General features: G+C 33.7%; 1 protein-coding gene across 1 annotated transcript in view; it reads right to left on the bottom strand.

Annotated features, from left to right (window-relative positions):
- EPHA6 (EPH receptor A6) overlaps positions 1-16,110 on the bottom strand; it is a 475,355-nt gene that overhangs the window by 111,416 nt on the left and 347,829 nt on the right. Inside the window, exons 10-11 of the mRNA XM_070750196.1 lie at positions 14,811-14,936; positions 12,132-12,317 (exon numbers count right to left, since the gene is read on the bottom strand). Of these exons, the coding sequence (XP_070606297.1) occupies positions 12,132-12,317; positions 14,811-14,936 (312 nt within the window). The remainder of the gene's footprint in view (positions 1-12,131; positions 12,318-14,810; positions 14,937-16,110) is intronic.

Here is a 16,110-nt window from a genome sequence, read left to right as displayed (position 1 = left end):
ATATATATCATATATATTCTCTCCTTATCATATCATATATATTCTCTCCCATCTACTTCTCTTCTTTTTACTTTCTATCGTTATATATATTACTTAATGTCTATTCTCTTCCATATGTATTGTATATTGGACAAAGAATAAATAAATAAATAAAAAATTCTGTACTGTTTGCTGTTTGGCAAATTGCTGGGAAGCAGAGATCTTTTTTCCTTGTTTTCCTCCCCCAAAACTAAGGTGCGTCTAATACTTATGCTTCAACAAACCCAGTATATTTTTATCCATTTTCATTGTTTTACTTTCTACAACACCTTTAACTGCTACCTACTATATGTTATCTTTCAATATAATTGGTCCAACAAGTTCTACCATGGTTGAGAGAGGAGAAAGAACAAGAAGTTCATTGCACAAAAGCAGAATAAAAAAAGTGCTCCCAGGAGAAAGAAGATAAAAGCTCTGGAACCTAAACCCACAATTTAGATTCAGATTTATTTGAATCTAACAATCCATAGATATTTGATAACAGTTATTTTAAAAAAATAATTGAAAATACATATGAAAAATACATACTACATTCAGGTAAATCTGTGTTTTTAAGCGTCAGCATATGTTGCCTTGAACCAATAAGAAAACACCAGTCACTTCTATTATATATATTTTATCACCTTATTGTTCAGTGATTGATGTGTGCTTAATATGTATGTAATTTTGAACACTAAAGCTTTAAGATATGTAGATAGAAAGATGCAGGACTTTACTGCCCAAATAAACTCAGCTGTAGAGATGGGAATTAAGATCGCTTGCTGCTGTACTATAATTCTAATGCACATATTTGAATTCAATAGCTTTCAAAAAAAAGGTCAAAACTGTCATTTGAAAGACCTTTAATATAACATCCATTTGTTATATTTTTCTTGGAAATGATAATAAGGGCAAATCTTTGCTCTATCCTAAAAAAACTCTGGAATTAAAATTAACAGCAAAAAGTCTACAAGCGTTTTAAATACATAGCCTAACTCATTCTCCATAAAATTTGACAGAAGTATTGCAAAATCAGTGACAGAGATTTATTCAAATTTGCAAAAAATAACGATGGCTGCTAGCATCTCTAAAAACTCTTTTACTGCACTGTCACCACTCCTAAGTGTCTATTTTTCTTATAATGAAGGCTGCTACTGAGCTTTGAAAATGTAGGCGGTCATGAAAGTAACTGCAATTAGTGTTTCTGTACCATTCTGCTGCCATTTAGTTGTCCAGATTCTTAAAACCCAATTATACCAGCTCTACCCAACATTTGATGGATACAACAATAGCCAATTTAAGGCTGCTTTTAGTTCAAGAGACAAGGCTCCCACTGACCCTCACGTTCTCATTGTCCTTTCTCTTTCTTCCTGAGCCACCAAGATTCTGAACTGTAATCTAGCATCATTGTCATTTCCAAACACATCCTAGAGCAGTGATGGTGAACCCTTTTTGGCTTGTGTACCAAAAGGGTGTGTGCACGTACGCTATAGTGTGTATCCACACATATATCACCTCCTGCACATGCGCACTTCCCACCTGTTTTCCCCCATGCATGCACACAGGCCTCATAATGAACTCCTAATCCTAGGGACAGCAAAAAATGGGCCAATGGGTGAACCAGAAGTTCAGAAACGAACTTCTGGTTGGTCCGTTAGGCCATTTTTCACCATTCCCAGGCTTCAGGAGGCTTCCCTTAAGCCTGGGAGAGCAAAAATGGCCAAAACGAAGGCCAAAAACCATCTGGCCAGCACACATGTGTGTACTGGAGCTCACATATAGGACAATGCCTCATGCATCCTCCGATATGACTCTGTGTACCAACTGTGGCACATGTGCCATAGGTTCACCATCACAGTCCTAGAGTAATGGTAGGACATTATCATGGAAGTCAGTCAAAAGTATCATATTGCTTAGATAGCCAAATAAAATATAAACAAACAAGTATAAACAAGATGAATAGACATCAGCATATGGGCCCTAAATAATTTTCCAAATAAAAATACAGTAGTCCCTCGCTATACCGCGCTTCACCTACTGCGGCTTTACTTCATCGCGGGTTTTCAAGAAATATTAATGAGAAAAATCATTCGCGGATCTTCGCTGGTTCGCGGATTTCTGAGGAAGTCGATCGGCAGATTTAAACAGCCCACGGAACTCGATCGGCAGGTTTTACAAAAAATATATATCTAAAATTGTAAATTCTGTATTTAAATACTGTATCTAAAATAAATACTGTGTGGGAAGGGTTTATAAACACTTAAAACAATGAAAACTTACCAAACAATTACAATATAAATACTTAAATAAGTACTATCAGTCGATAAATTCCGCATCGCGGATTTCACCTATCGCGGCCGGGTCTGGAACGTAACACCAGCGATAGGTGAGGTCTTACTGTACATGTGGAATACAACTTCTTGAAAATTACATTTAGACCAGTATATTTGTCGACTACAAAGAATAATGTTTAAAGCTTTTCAGAAGAGTATCAGGAAGGAAAAGAAAGTACTGTAATCCATTCATGCAGAATCATCATATGACATTTGTCTATTTGATTATGCTTCACGGATGAAGATAGCCTGTTCAGGTATTGTCCATTTGTAATACTTTGGAAATACAATGATAGGGCAGAGCATCTGCTTAGTCATTTTTATCTGCATTGTAATTTTTTGCTGTGTTTTTAATTTATAGCAGAATCCACATATCTAATTTCCCATTTGCATCATAAAAGGTTACATCTCCATAAGACAATAATGTATGGTTATTCTGAATGTATGTTCAACTATACAACAAAACGATTAATAGTTTAAAACTATTTCCTAGTATCCATATATATAATTATATTCAAACAAATAATTTTAGTATATCTGCCAGAGTAAATTAGGTAGGATTAAATTTGTATTTCCAATTTATATCATTCTAGGATTTTTCTTTATATTGTAAACGTAGGGGCTTAATCTGGAGGACGATGTGCTTTGAATTAGCATTGGAACCATTGAAAATTTTTAAAAAGAATGTTACAATTCTGAACACATGCTGTACATTTCAAGGACATTGGAAGTTCCACTTTTTGGCATGTCTTTGCAATATCTTAAAGTAATGAAGCTATCAGTCATCTTGTCAAAATAAGCAAGACAAGAATAATGTTTGCATTTATATTTTATCCAAAAAGGCTTCCGCTTTAGTTAATCTCTAAAAGAAACCTGGTTAAAAAACTTTTGGTTTAGATGTATTATGAGTATGGAATAAAAAAATAACTACCATGTATTTTCCAGCCAATATGAGATGCTTATAATTACAAGATTAATGTAAAAAAATCAACCACATAAATAGGAGATAGTTCTTCCTTTACTAATTGCAATACCAAGAATATAACAGGAAAAAAAATAAAAGTTCACAGTTGCATCGTATAAGCAGCCTCTTTAAGATGTATCAATGAGTTTTGAAGAAACTAGCAGAGACTCTTATATTCCCTTTGTATTTTATGTCTTCATTAAATGCCCACCATGTAGAATGATCTTAACTTGATTATTCTCCAAATAGAAAATAAACCAATATGCTGATGACCCTGTAATGATAGGAAATAATATTTACATGTTTTCTTTTGTAATCTCTACCATAATTTAATACTTAAATTCTGCACCCTGGATCAAGATTATTGAATATGAATGTGAATGGTCCAGTTTATATGGTTAGAAGCAAACTGTGAGTCGGTTAAGATCAGGCCATTGACACAGAATATTTTTTTGTGATATGATTCAGTTAAGGACCACATCGGTATTAGCTTTAACTTAAATACATTTTATGCAAAAATGTTACTAGTATTAATAATATTTTTTCTGATATTAATTATATTTTCATTGACCTTTCCCCCCAAAACTTCTATTTTCAAAGTCACAATTTGAGTGTTCTGCTTAGATCTATTTTTATTATCTTGTGACAAACAAACTATTGCATTATTTCACAGCATGTTTATCCTGGTGATGAAATGAAAATTAAAATGATTCTATTATGAATTACTTGTGACAATGACTATAAAAGCTTGCTGCAAAATCAAAACCAGAAGCACACACAGATGACTGATTCACCTGGATTCATTAACTTCTTTATAAACATAGTAACATATGAATTTACAATACCATTAGCAGAGTTTTTTTCAAGCAGTTACAGATAGCAGAAAACAGTTACTTTCATTTCGACAGAGTTCAGAGAGAGAGAGAGAGAGTACAGAGTGCAGAGTGGAGAGTGCAAACTGAGCCCCGCCCAGCCTTAAGCTTATTCAGTTTTGATTCTCTGCACAGACTCAGAAGTGGTTAGCTCCCATTGGCTGACCTAGTTACTATGCCTATTCATTGGCTGAACATATAACTACTAGCTCTCCCAGTCATGAATATACTAACAATTACTTGTGGCAGAAGAAGCAAAGAAAAAATGATGGGACCCAAATGTAAATAATTTTGGTTACTTTCTATATCAGGGATACGTGAACTTTTTAAACAAGAGGTCAAGTCACAGTCCCTCAGGCTGTTGGGGGCCCCCGACCGGCATGGTTAAGTCATGTGATTTAATAGTCCAATAATGCACACAAATTAAACTTTAGTTCATTTTGCTCTAGGGAGTGTTTTATTTGGTTTGCTTTTCATGTTTGCATGATCTTTTGGTTGACTTTTCTGTTTACTATATCAGTTTTTCAGTTGTTTAGGTGTCTAGTGGTCCACTTCAGAAAACTCAGTTTTGCAGCAATTCTTCCAGCCCCAAGGAGCTTGAGAAATCTCTCTCTGTTTCTCTTCTCTCTCTCTCTCTCTTCTGGTTTTTTTTGGCCTCCTAGGCCATCTGTGCCCCCCATTTTTCACCTCCTCCACCTCCAGAACACCTCTGAAGGCCATAATTGTTGGCCTTACCTTTCAGTTCCAGTCTGTGGGGATTACAAAGTCCTGCAGTCAGCCAAAGGATGGACAGGGTGATGTGGCAGGGCAGCCTCATGGTCCTGCGTGGGCCAGATTAATGGCTTCGGCAGGCTGCATGCGGCCGGCGGGCCATAATTTGAGGACTCATACACTAGATAGATATTGACATTCTTGCAAGTAAGCATAATTAACATTCAGTTGAATGAAATACTGATCTCTTACTTTCAAAATATTTTCCCACTATATAGTGTAAGTATATACAACATGCTGAAATATTTATCTTTATTTTTTAAAATGCTTTGATCAACAGATTTAAATCCTAATATTCCAAAATACTTATTTTGCTACAATAGTGAATAAGATTTTATTAGAATAAACATTGTTTTTTTAAAACAAGCTATTATTCTAAAATGTTAGTGTTAACTTCATTCTTCATAAAATTGCTGATTGTATTGCATTAATAACAGTACAATCACAGTACTTTGCCTTTTATATAAGGAAATACCTAACAACTGGGAGTGCATCTACTAACATGCTAATATGTGATCAAAATATACACTTCACAGGTTGTTTTGGGAAAGTAAATTCTATAGAGTTTTGAATTAAGATAAACAACATCAGCATGAAATCCAAAATGAGCATATAAAATTCCATTGGAATAGTGAAATAAAAGTAAGTAGCAAAACAGACTGACCTGAAACATACATATTTCCATTATTACAAAGTTTATTACTATATTTTAAATATCAATGACTGTCAATGAAATCTTGATTTTATTTTTAAAATTTAATCATAGGTTTTTGAAATATTTCAAAAGGGAGTTTTACCTGTGAAAGTTTCCGTAAACTAGTTGATTAAAATGTTCTTTCTGGAAAGGCTGATCCACTTGTTTTATTTTACTTTTAAGGTTTGTCTCTGACTTTCAATGAATTATAGACACTCTGCAGTGTCCTACTAATAGTGACGTGAATTTCAGACACATATTTTGTGAAAAGCCATGATCAAAGTGCTCTCAAAATTCATTAAATGTACATTTAAATATAAAACTGAAATCCAGGAGGCATTTATTCTACAGCAAGTTGTCTCACTTCAAATGAATGAAAATAGTTCAGCATCTACTGCTTCATTATTATAAATAATGTCAGACGAGAAGAACTGTGTTTGAACTCTGCAGTGAGACAGAATGATTGAAGTACTCTGTACTCTGTACTCTGTCCACTGTAAATCTGTGTATGGTATTCCAATTGAAGAACATTTATGATAATATTAGTGAAGTGGCCATTCTTTCAATTCTTTTGTCCCCAACCTCCGTAACATCTTCCATACTTGGCAAAACTGCTACATAATATTGGATGACATTATCAGCCTTATTAAGCTAAAGGACAAAATATCTTCTCCCCATTCAATGTAGCACCAAAATGTTATTTCAACACCTTGTACCAGTAGAAAAATCCATTTTTTACTACTTGTTCTTTGGATGTGGCTTGGAGGATGTGGTGTGGCTTGGTGGGTGTGGCTTTATGGGCATGGCAGGGAAAGGATACCCTAAAATCCCCATTTCTTCCCCACTCTGGGGAGAAGGATATTGCAAAATCTCCATTCCCATCCCATTCTGGGGCCAGCCACAGGTGGTATTTGCCAGTTCTCCAAGCTACTCAAAATTTCTGATACTCATTCTCTAGAAACGGTCAGAACTGTGGGGTTTCCACCTGGCTTGTACCATAGTCTGCATATGTCCTTTCTTAATATTATGGGTTTTTTAAAATTCACAGTAATTTCACCATACTAAACCACTCCCCACACTTTTTGTCTTATTGAGCAGTAATTAATGAGTGGGCAGAAGAGCCCTTCACTCCTCCACTCGAAACAGAATATCCTGCGAAAATAGACTAACAATCCTGGGTCTAGAAAGCTTAGAACTACGGCACCTAAAACATGATTTAAGTATTGCCCACAAGATCATATGCTGCAACGTCCTACCGGTCAATGACTACTTCAGCTTCAACCGCAACAACACAAGAGCACACAACAGATTCAAACTTAATATTAACTGCTCCAAACTTGACTGTAAAAAATATGACTTTAACAATTGAGTTGTCGAAGCGTGGAACTCATTACTGGACTCAATAGTGTCAACCCCTAACCCCCAACATTTCTCCCTTAGACTATCCACGATTGACCTCTCCAGGTTCCTAAGAGGTCAGTAAGGGGCATACATAAGTGCACTAGTGTGCCTTTCGTCTCCTGTCCAATTATCTTTCCTTTATCTCATATATCATATATATTTTCTTCCTTTCATATATCTTCTCCTCTATTTTTACATATTATCTTTATATATATTACTTCATGTCTATTCTCTTCCATATGTATTGTGTATTGGACAAATGAATAAATAAAATAAAATAAATTCTAAAATCTATTGCACTTAATTAATTTGGTCTTTGTTTTTAAGGCAAATAGATTAAAATTTTGTAATGGATCACTTTTCTTATTACCTGAAGCAAGTGGTGCAACTTAATAACTAATGGCCTTCAAAGGGGAAAGTACCTGCCTCCTTACTATAGATTAGCTAAGTTTTTCACAACCAGACAGTGATTCATTAACCACCTCTAATTTGTACGTCTTAGGATTCAGTATCAGATTGCACCATAATTATATCTCAACTCAGTATTTCTTTATTCTATAGTATTCCCATAAAGCCAATTTGAATTTATATATTTCAAGTGATTCTCAAATCAAACTTCCTATTCGGCAGGCACTAGCTTCTTTTAATTAATGTATTAAAAATAAACCAGTTTTTCATTTAATATTTAAAACTCTGCTTAGTATTTTTTGAGCTACATAACAGAATATATTTCTTAACATAAATAAAAACTATAATTCTATAAAGACCATGCAATTTATATTTTTAATTTCCATATTAATACTGTAACAAAATATAATTAGATACATACATACATACATATAAGCATAAATTAAATAGTAAACCTTATTAAAAGTTTTTTCATTAAAGTTTATTAGACATAGTCAAAAATATTGACTAATATAATTTATTAGTAGGATAATAAGCAAATGCAAGAATCTTCTCTATACTTGTAATTGCAGAATGAATCATTTGTTTTTTATAACAATTAAGAAATAAATTATGTTCTATGAATGTTTAGATTTTTAAAATTATAATATTTAAAATCTGTATTTGTAGTTCTGTATTTTAATATTCAGTGAATATTATAACAGAATAGAAAAATAAGTAGAAAAATCTAATTTACTTGAAAACATGTTATTCAGTAACAATACTGCAATATATGTTCATGAAATTCTCATTTTCTCCTTCTGTGTATTTGTACATGTAATATGTATTTTAATGTTAACCTATTTGTATTAGGATCTAGTATTTTTATGTACTAGTTAAATGAAAAGCAGAAATAAAACTGCTTTTAAAACTAATTCTGATAACTAAAAATCAAGTATCACCAATCAATATTCTAGTCGACAGCCCTTTTAGATTTATAATGGAGATTGTGCAAAGAATGACATAACAATTAAACAATATACAAATGGTGTTCACCAATAAAATACTCCCTGCTTCTGGTACTTCTTTGAAACACAAATTGGTTTATTTCTAATCATGTTGAGTCTAATCAAGTCAATCCTAAATATAGCTACATGGAAATTAGGTTCTTAGAAGTATATAAGAACAAAAGCATGCTAGAACCTCAATTCTAAACATGTTATCATGATCTGTATAATTTTTAAAAAAAATATTTTAACCATGAGTAAATGTTTGAGAAAAAAGAGCTGACTATTTTTAGTACTTTCCATCCATGAATGGAAGTGATTGAAATGGATTAGATGGAAATTTTATTAATATTATGGACTTTTAAACTTGTTTGGAAGGCTAGACATATTGCTATAAGGTATTTTAAAATGAAAAACCGACAAACCTTTTGCTCCAGAGAGAGTCCTCCTAAGAGAGGATATAATTCTCCTGAGACAGAAGTAGAAGCTGGGGAAAAGCAGCCTGAAGGGAACTGTTAAGTTTCTAGAATCTATACTGATTCTGCCTGGGGCTCAGCCTTATTCATACTGGTATCTGCTTTCTATTTATAATATGTAAATATGTAAGCAGAGTTTTTCACAAGAGCTCTTTGCTAGTCTTCTCTTGAGAGTCTAAATTTAAGCACTGAATTTAAGCACTGAATTTAAGCACATGGTCTTAAACTTTACTCAAAGCTCTCAAAGAGCAAGTTAAGAATGTTATTTGTTATTTGTTCAGAAATGCCCGACCGGCGGCTTAAACCGCCGGCCAAAATTGCCCCTGGAGCAGGGGGATGCTGCTGGCGGCTCCATGGAGCCCCGAACTTCCGGTTTCTGGTGAAACCGGAAGTTTGGCTTTTGGCAGCACGCCAAGTAGGAGCGCTGCCTTCTGGAGGTAAGGGGAGATCTGGATCACCCTATTTAAGGGTGATCTGAGCAGGACCTCCTCCTTGTCTGGCTGCCCTGAGAAGCAAACTCCCGCCCACCCTCCTCTATCAACAGTGTGTCCTTAGGAGGTCGCTTTGGGGCCAAATAGGAATTTTTTGTGGCCTCCCCTTTAGAGGCAGCCGTTTTTTCACCTATTCCCAACTGACGGTATGGATGGAATGGTTAGGGGGTGCGGCGCACATATATTTCAGATTAGGCCTCCCTTTAGTTACTGGGGTTGGCAGGTTAGAGGTGGAAATGGGCAGTAGAAGCGACTGCGCATGCTCCTTTGGGCATCCTTTTAAAGGGTGATGGACCGCCTCTCTCCAGGAACTAGAGGTTAGAACAACGTCGGGGATTGGAGAGAGGATGTCCATGAGAATCACCGGATCCAATTTCCTTTGGGGATTGGAGGGTGAGCTCCTCCCACACGACAAAGAGGCGTGGCCTGGATCCAGGTGAAGGTGGCTCAAGGTGAAGGAAGATCAAGAAAAGAAATACTCCTTGTGAAGTTGCCATCCAAAATTGTTGGTTGGAAAGAAATATTTGCTGTATGTAATGAGTGTTTCAAGGGTATAAAGATCTGCTGTAGGCATCTCTTGAAGTGCCTTAGACAGATATTAGAGTGATTTATTGACAAAATAATTACTACCTAGATTATTTATTCTTTTAAAACTGATCAGTTGACAACATTCCTTTGAGTAATGCTACTTGATTGTCAGTTTTATTACCTTATAAGTTGGAAAAGAAAATTTAAGAAAATAAACCCAATGCCAACAACCTTTATGATCGGTATGAGAATGTAATTTAGGATAGTTAATTATGGAGCATTTGTATTCCAAGGATTTACAGCATCACCCAGCCATTGCTGTAGCAATACATATCCTGCTTCAGTGAAGATATATTGCTACAACAATAATTGAGCAGCTTGATACTTTAAATTGCTACTGCAGAAATGCTCAGTAACTTGTTACTACTCACCAAGTTACTACTCATTAATTTTGTTTTTGTTCTTATTTTGACTTTTATATAATTAAGAAATAAAATTAAAATTTAAAAAAAACTTAACCATTGCAGTAAATCAGCACATTTCTCATCTTGTCAGCACATAAATTTTCAGAAAGCTCAAGCCAATTTTAAAATAGTAACTAACATAAGGAAGCATTACAAGTTATCAAATCTGATGAGGTGATGATAGGTAGTCTTAATGTAGTGCTTAAAAATAAATGTAGATTGTTTCTTTTAGATAAATTATATGTACCATGTAGAATAAACTGCTTTGTTTTTTTCCTAATAATATTATGAAAGAAGAAAAAAAAAGTAGATGGAGGTACAGTGGTATCTCTACTTAAGAACTTAATTCGTTCCCTGACCAGGTTCTTAAGTAGAAAAGTTTGTAAGTAGAAGCAATTTTTCCCATAGGAATCAATGTAAAAGCAAATAACGCATTCAAACCCATGAGTAAAGAAATAAAAGTTCGGAATTTGGGTGGGAGAAGGAGGAGGAAGAAGAATAGGCGGAGAGTCGCTGCTGAAGGAAGAAGGTGAGGTGAGGGGAATAAAAAAAATTCCAAAACTTTAAGGCTTAAAAAAAAAGAAGAGGAACTCTGAGGCGGTGAGGAGGAGCACGCACCTCCCATATACCTGGCGTGAAGCTGCCTCCCATACACTGCGCCAGAGAGAGAAACCCAGGGGGAATGGCAGGAAACTGGACGGACCTTCATGCCACTCTCAAATTACCTGATAATTTTTTCCGGGCTTGGGTTCTTAAGTAGAAAATGGTTCTTAAGAAGAGGCAAAAAAATCTTGAACACCTGGTTCTTATCTAGAAAAGTTCTTAAGTAGAGGCGTTCTTAGGTAGAGGTACCACTGTATATGCAAAAATTTTCCATTGTTTTGACCAGATAATATTTTTATTCTTATCCCTTTATTCAAGAATATTGCAATGGCAGATATGTAATTTTAATTTATGAATTCATTCACAGTTTTATTTGAATCATAACTAATTTATAAAAATCTAACTGATTGTGCAGCCTAACGTTTTAAACCTACTTTAAAAAACAAGCGATTGGAACAAATATCTTGCCAGAAACATAGCAATCTAAGAATATAGGAAAAATAAGGAAAGGTAAAAAGATATAATAGAAAAGACAGAGGGACAGGTTACTTCCACCTGACAAAATGTGGATTAGTCAAATTTTGGTTTCATTCTTCATTTAATTGAAGAAATTCACAATACTTCAAAAATTCAGAACACTTTTCCAAATACAAATATATTTATTCTCACATTTTCGTTATATCTCCAGTAAAATTGAAATAACATTCAATTTACAACAGTGAATGAAGCTTCAACAAAGCTTCATTCACAATGTATTGAAACAGTTAAGATGGTATGAATTATGTTGATTTCAGTGTAATTATTTGATGATAGTATACAATGTACAGATTACTCCCTTTATCCATACTGATAAATACTGATTTTGAATAATCATTTAAAGTTAATCATTTAAAGCTAAAAAACTATTAATAGATCTGAAAATACATATTTACACACAAATATTTAGTATTGCACATATGGTTTCAATGCCATAACCAAGCCTACATTAAACAATACATACACATGCACTTTTAGATACAATATTATTTACCTGTATACGTAGATCAAGTATATTTAGGTAAGGGACTGGGGTGGATAAAGGAGAGGAAGAAAGCAATAAATAATATATCTTAAAGAACTTACTCTTTGTGACAACTCCTTCAAGGCGAATAATGTTTGGATGATCGAACTGTCCCATGATACTAGCTTCTCGCAGGAAATCTCGTCTCTGTCTTTCTATATGTCCACCTTTCAAAGTTTTTATGGCTACAGGAACTTCTCTTTTTCCAGGTGTTTTTAAACGACCACTGCACACTTCTCCAAATTCACCTAAGAGCAATATAATAATTATAACCATTTACTATCTTCTAATATTTTAAATATGTGAATAAATATATGAAAATATTCTGGCAAAAGAAGCTAGATAAAAATAATACATACAGTCATACTTACATAAGTTATTTACAAAAAAAATACACCTCCCCAATGACTGATTAATAAACTCAATTAGTTACAAATGAAAGCACAAGTTACACAATTATCCACAGCAATGGTTAAAGTCATATAATATCAAAAGAGATTAGATTTAATTTCTTTTCAGTGAATATAATTGATTATAGACTAGTTCTGAAACAAAAGCATACTAATATTCTCTGGTCTAATCTAATATTATATGGGCAGTCCTCAATTTATGATCACCATTGAGCCCAAAATTTATGTTTCTAAGAAAGAAATTGTTACTTGAATTTTGCCCCATTTTATGACTTTTCTTGTCACAGTTGTTAGCTGGTTAATAATAACCGCAGTTGTTAAATTAATAACATGGTTGTTAAGTGAATCTGTTTTTCCCATTGACTTTGCTTGTCAGAAGGTTGCAAAAGGTGAGCACATGACTCCAGGACACTACAACTATAAATGTGAGTCAGTTGTTAAGCATACAAATCGAAATAAATAAATAAATAAATAAATAAATAACATGACCACGGGGATTCTGCAACAATCATAAGTATAAAAAAAGGTCACAAGACACTTTTTTAAATGGTCACTAAACAAACTGTTGTAAGTTGAGGACTTCCTGTATTACCGATAGATAATACACAATGTACATAATGTGGCCAAGATATCATCTGAGTAGATCTAAACAAATGGATAGAGTAATTTCTATATGCATTCCCATCTAAAGCTATAGAATATAAAATTGCATACATAAAACCAATATACTCCATAACGAATTTCTCAACAAGAATCAAGAGAAACAGTAACAGAAATTTTGCTGAATAGAAATGAAATGACAATGTGTTAAAAAATTAAATTCTAATTCAATTGTGGAGGTAGACATGGATTTGTTCTAATTATAACAGACAATGATAATTTATACACTTTTTAAAGAGAAAAAAATCTTAGGGAACTCACTGTAGGTTACTTCCGAGTATAGTGTCTGTCTGTCTGTCTGTCTGTCTGTCTGTCTGTCTGTCTGTATGTCTGTATGTCTGTCTGTCTGTCTCTATCGATTTATTGAACTATCTATCAATCTATAATCATCTATGTTTCTGAACTGTCCTCTTTCATATTATCCTTATACAGTTGCATAGATAGTGTTTTATTTATTTATTTGATTTGATTTATAGGCTGCCTTTCTCATCAGGGACTTTTGTAGAGAAACCAAATAAACCATTATTTAAAATAATGTCAAGAAGCTTTTTACAAATTTTCTTTATATAAATTTAAAATGTTTCAATAATCTTTGAAATATGAAATGTCTGTTGAAATATTAAAAAACTTGGGCTGGTGAAACTATTACATTTTGTATACACCCACACCCACACCACACATACACACACACATATCCACTCAGATAGTCAAATAGGATTCATTAGGTTATTCCACTACTGTTTCACAAATAGAGATAGTATTTGACATTGGTTTAACAATGGTTTGAAGTTATAACAGCCTTGAAACAAGTTACTTATGATTTTTCTCAAAGATGACTGTCATGTCATCTCTATTGGCACGTGTAATTGTAATTTGGAATTTGGCAACTATTTATGATAGTTGCAGCATCTTATGGTCACATAATCCTGATTTATGACTTTCCTGGCTGGCTTCCAACAAACAAAGTTGATTGGAAAAGCCAAATTTGCTTGATGATAGAGTGAGTCACTTAACCATCACTTAATGATTTGCTTAATAATCTGATAAAAGTGGTCATAAAATTGGGTTCCATCAACCTTTATGACTATATCAATGTATGACAGAAATTCCCAGTTGTGGTTGAAAGTTGAGAATTACATGTAAAATGACTAGTGTTTGAAATAAAGAACATCTGATATTTCTTTAGAGTAGGGGGACAATGCCTCTGTGCTAGTCAAGTGTCTAGCAATGTGAATTGGAATTAAGCAACATTTAGAGGGCTAGAAATTGCTCATTTATGTTCTATAATACATAATAGAAATTATTCAAGTTTAGACGGCTTCGACATTAGTATGTATGGTATGTATGTATGTATGTTTGGTTTTTATATTAATTGATATTTAATCATCAATACCAAATTACTATTGTACACTGTTTTATTGTCGCTGTTAGCCGCCCCGAGTCTCTGGAGAGGGGCGGCATACAAATCCAATAAATAAATAAATAAATTAGGGCTGGGATTATTTATGTTCAACTGAGACTCCGTTAAAATTGATGTATTATCTACATATGTATAAAGATTTACCTTCTAGAATATTTGATTGATCATCATACAATTTTTATGGTAATATTATCACTAGATTATTATAAAAGTGCACTTATTAATCATGGGAAAATTTGATTAATTTTTACCTGCTCCAATAACTCTCTCAATACGAATCCTTGTTGGCTCTATCTCCTTTGCAAACTCATGAACAGCAAGGGATGGATCTTCGTAAGTATCTGGATCAATATATGTTTTGGTTCCTGGGAATCGTACTGTAAAGGCAGAAAAGTGGTTCATATACAAATGATTGCAGCATTTAAATTAAAATAAAACAAATGAGATCATTAAGACCCATAATGAAATTTAATACTTATTATTGTTCTAAGTTGCCTTGTTATTCTAAGCTGTTAGTCATGATTGTTTAATTAACATTCATCCCAAACAATTTGTGAAAAGGCTGCATATGGAGAAAGGTAATAAACACTATATATATTAGCAAGTATGCAAATGGATACAATTATAATTGGGCCAAGAAAGAGAGCAAATTAGCTTCTACCTCTACCTTCTTTAATAAAGGTGGGATGAAATGAAGATGATTAGATGTCAAGCATGGGCCTCTCCAACCTAAATTTACTAAATTTCCTAAGTCTGCATTACTATTAATCTTCTCATCGTTCCGCAAATGACTGTATGACTGTGTCCTTATAATTTATATTGACTGGTTCCTAGTATGATTTGATTGCTTATTTGTACCTGGATTATCATTAAGTGCTGTACCTTATGCTGTACCTGGATTATCATTAAGTGCTGTACCTTATGATTCTTGACGAATTTATCTTTTCTTTTATGTACACTGAGAGCATATGCACCAAGACAAATTCCTTGTGTGTCCAATTATACTTGGACAATAAAGAATTCTATTCTATTCCATTTCATTCCATTCCATTCTATTCTAATATGGCATTCAAAGTTAAATGTTTACATTTTTATTTCTTTTAAGATATATTTATGGAAGAAAATTTCCAAGCTATTGGGTAGTCTGGACCTAGCTGATGAAGAAGAATGAAGAAGGCAGTTGGCTATATGATCAATTGTCATTCTAATTTTGCAATCTACAGGTACAGTACTAAGTAACAGCATTTTTCCTGCTGTCTCAGAAAAACAAGTAACTGTGAGGTCATTGGTACTCTTTGAGGTTGGTTGTTTTCTTGAAGACATTTCATTACCAAACTTGGTAACATCATCAGTGCTAGAAGGAAGTTAGGTTTGCTCTCATTTTACATGAAAGTGGCTTTCAATGTTGGTGGTAATAATCTTAGGCTGTTGTCTGCAAGAAACATCTGCAAGAAAACCATCTAGCTCACAGAGCACTAAGGATTATATAGTTCATGGTTGTCAAACAATGTGTTGTCACATGACATTTCACAACTTTTTCCCCTTTGCTAA

This window comes from Erythrolamprus reginae, chromosome 4, assembly GCF_031021105.1.
Source record: "Erythrolamprus reginae isolate rEryReg1 chromosome 4, rEryReg1.hap1, whole genome shotgun sequence".
Classification (NCBI taxonomy): Eukaryota; Metazoa; Chordata; class Lepidosauria; order Squamata; family Dipsadidae; genus Erythrolamprus; species Erythrolamprus reginae.
This window is presented reverse-complemented; position numbering and strand designations above follow the sequence as displayed.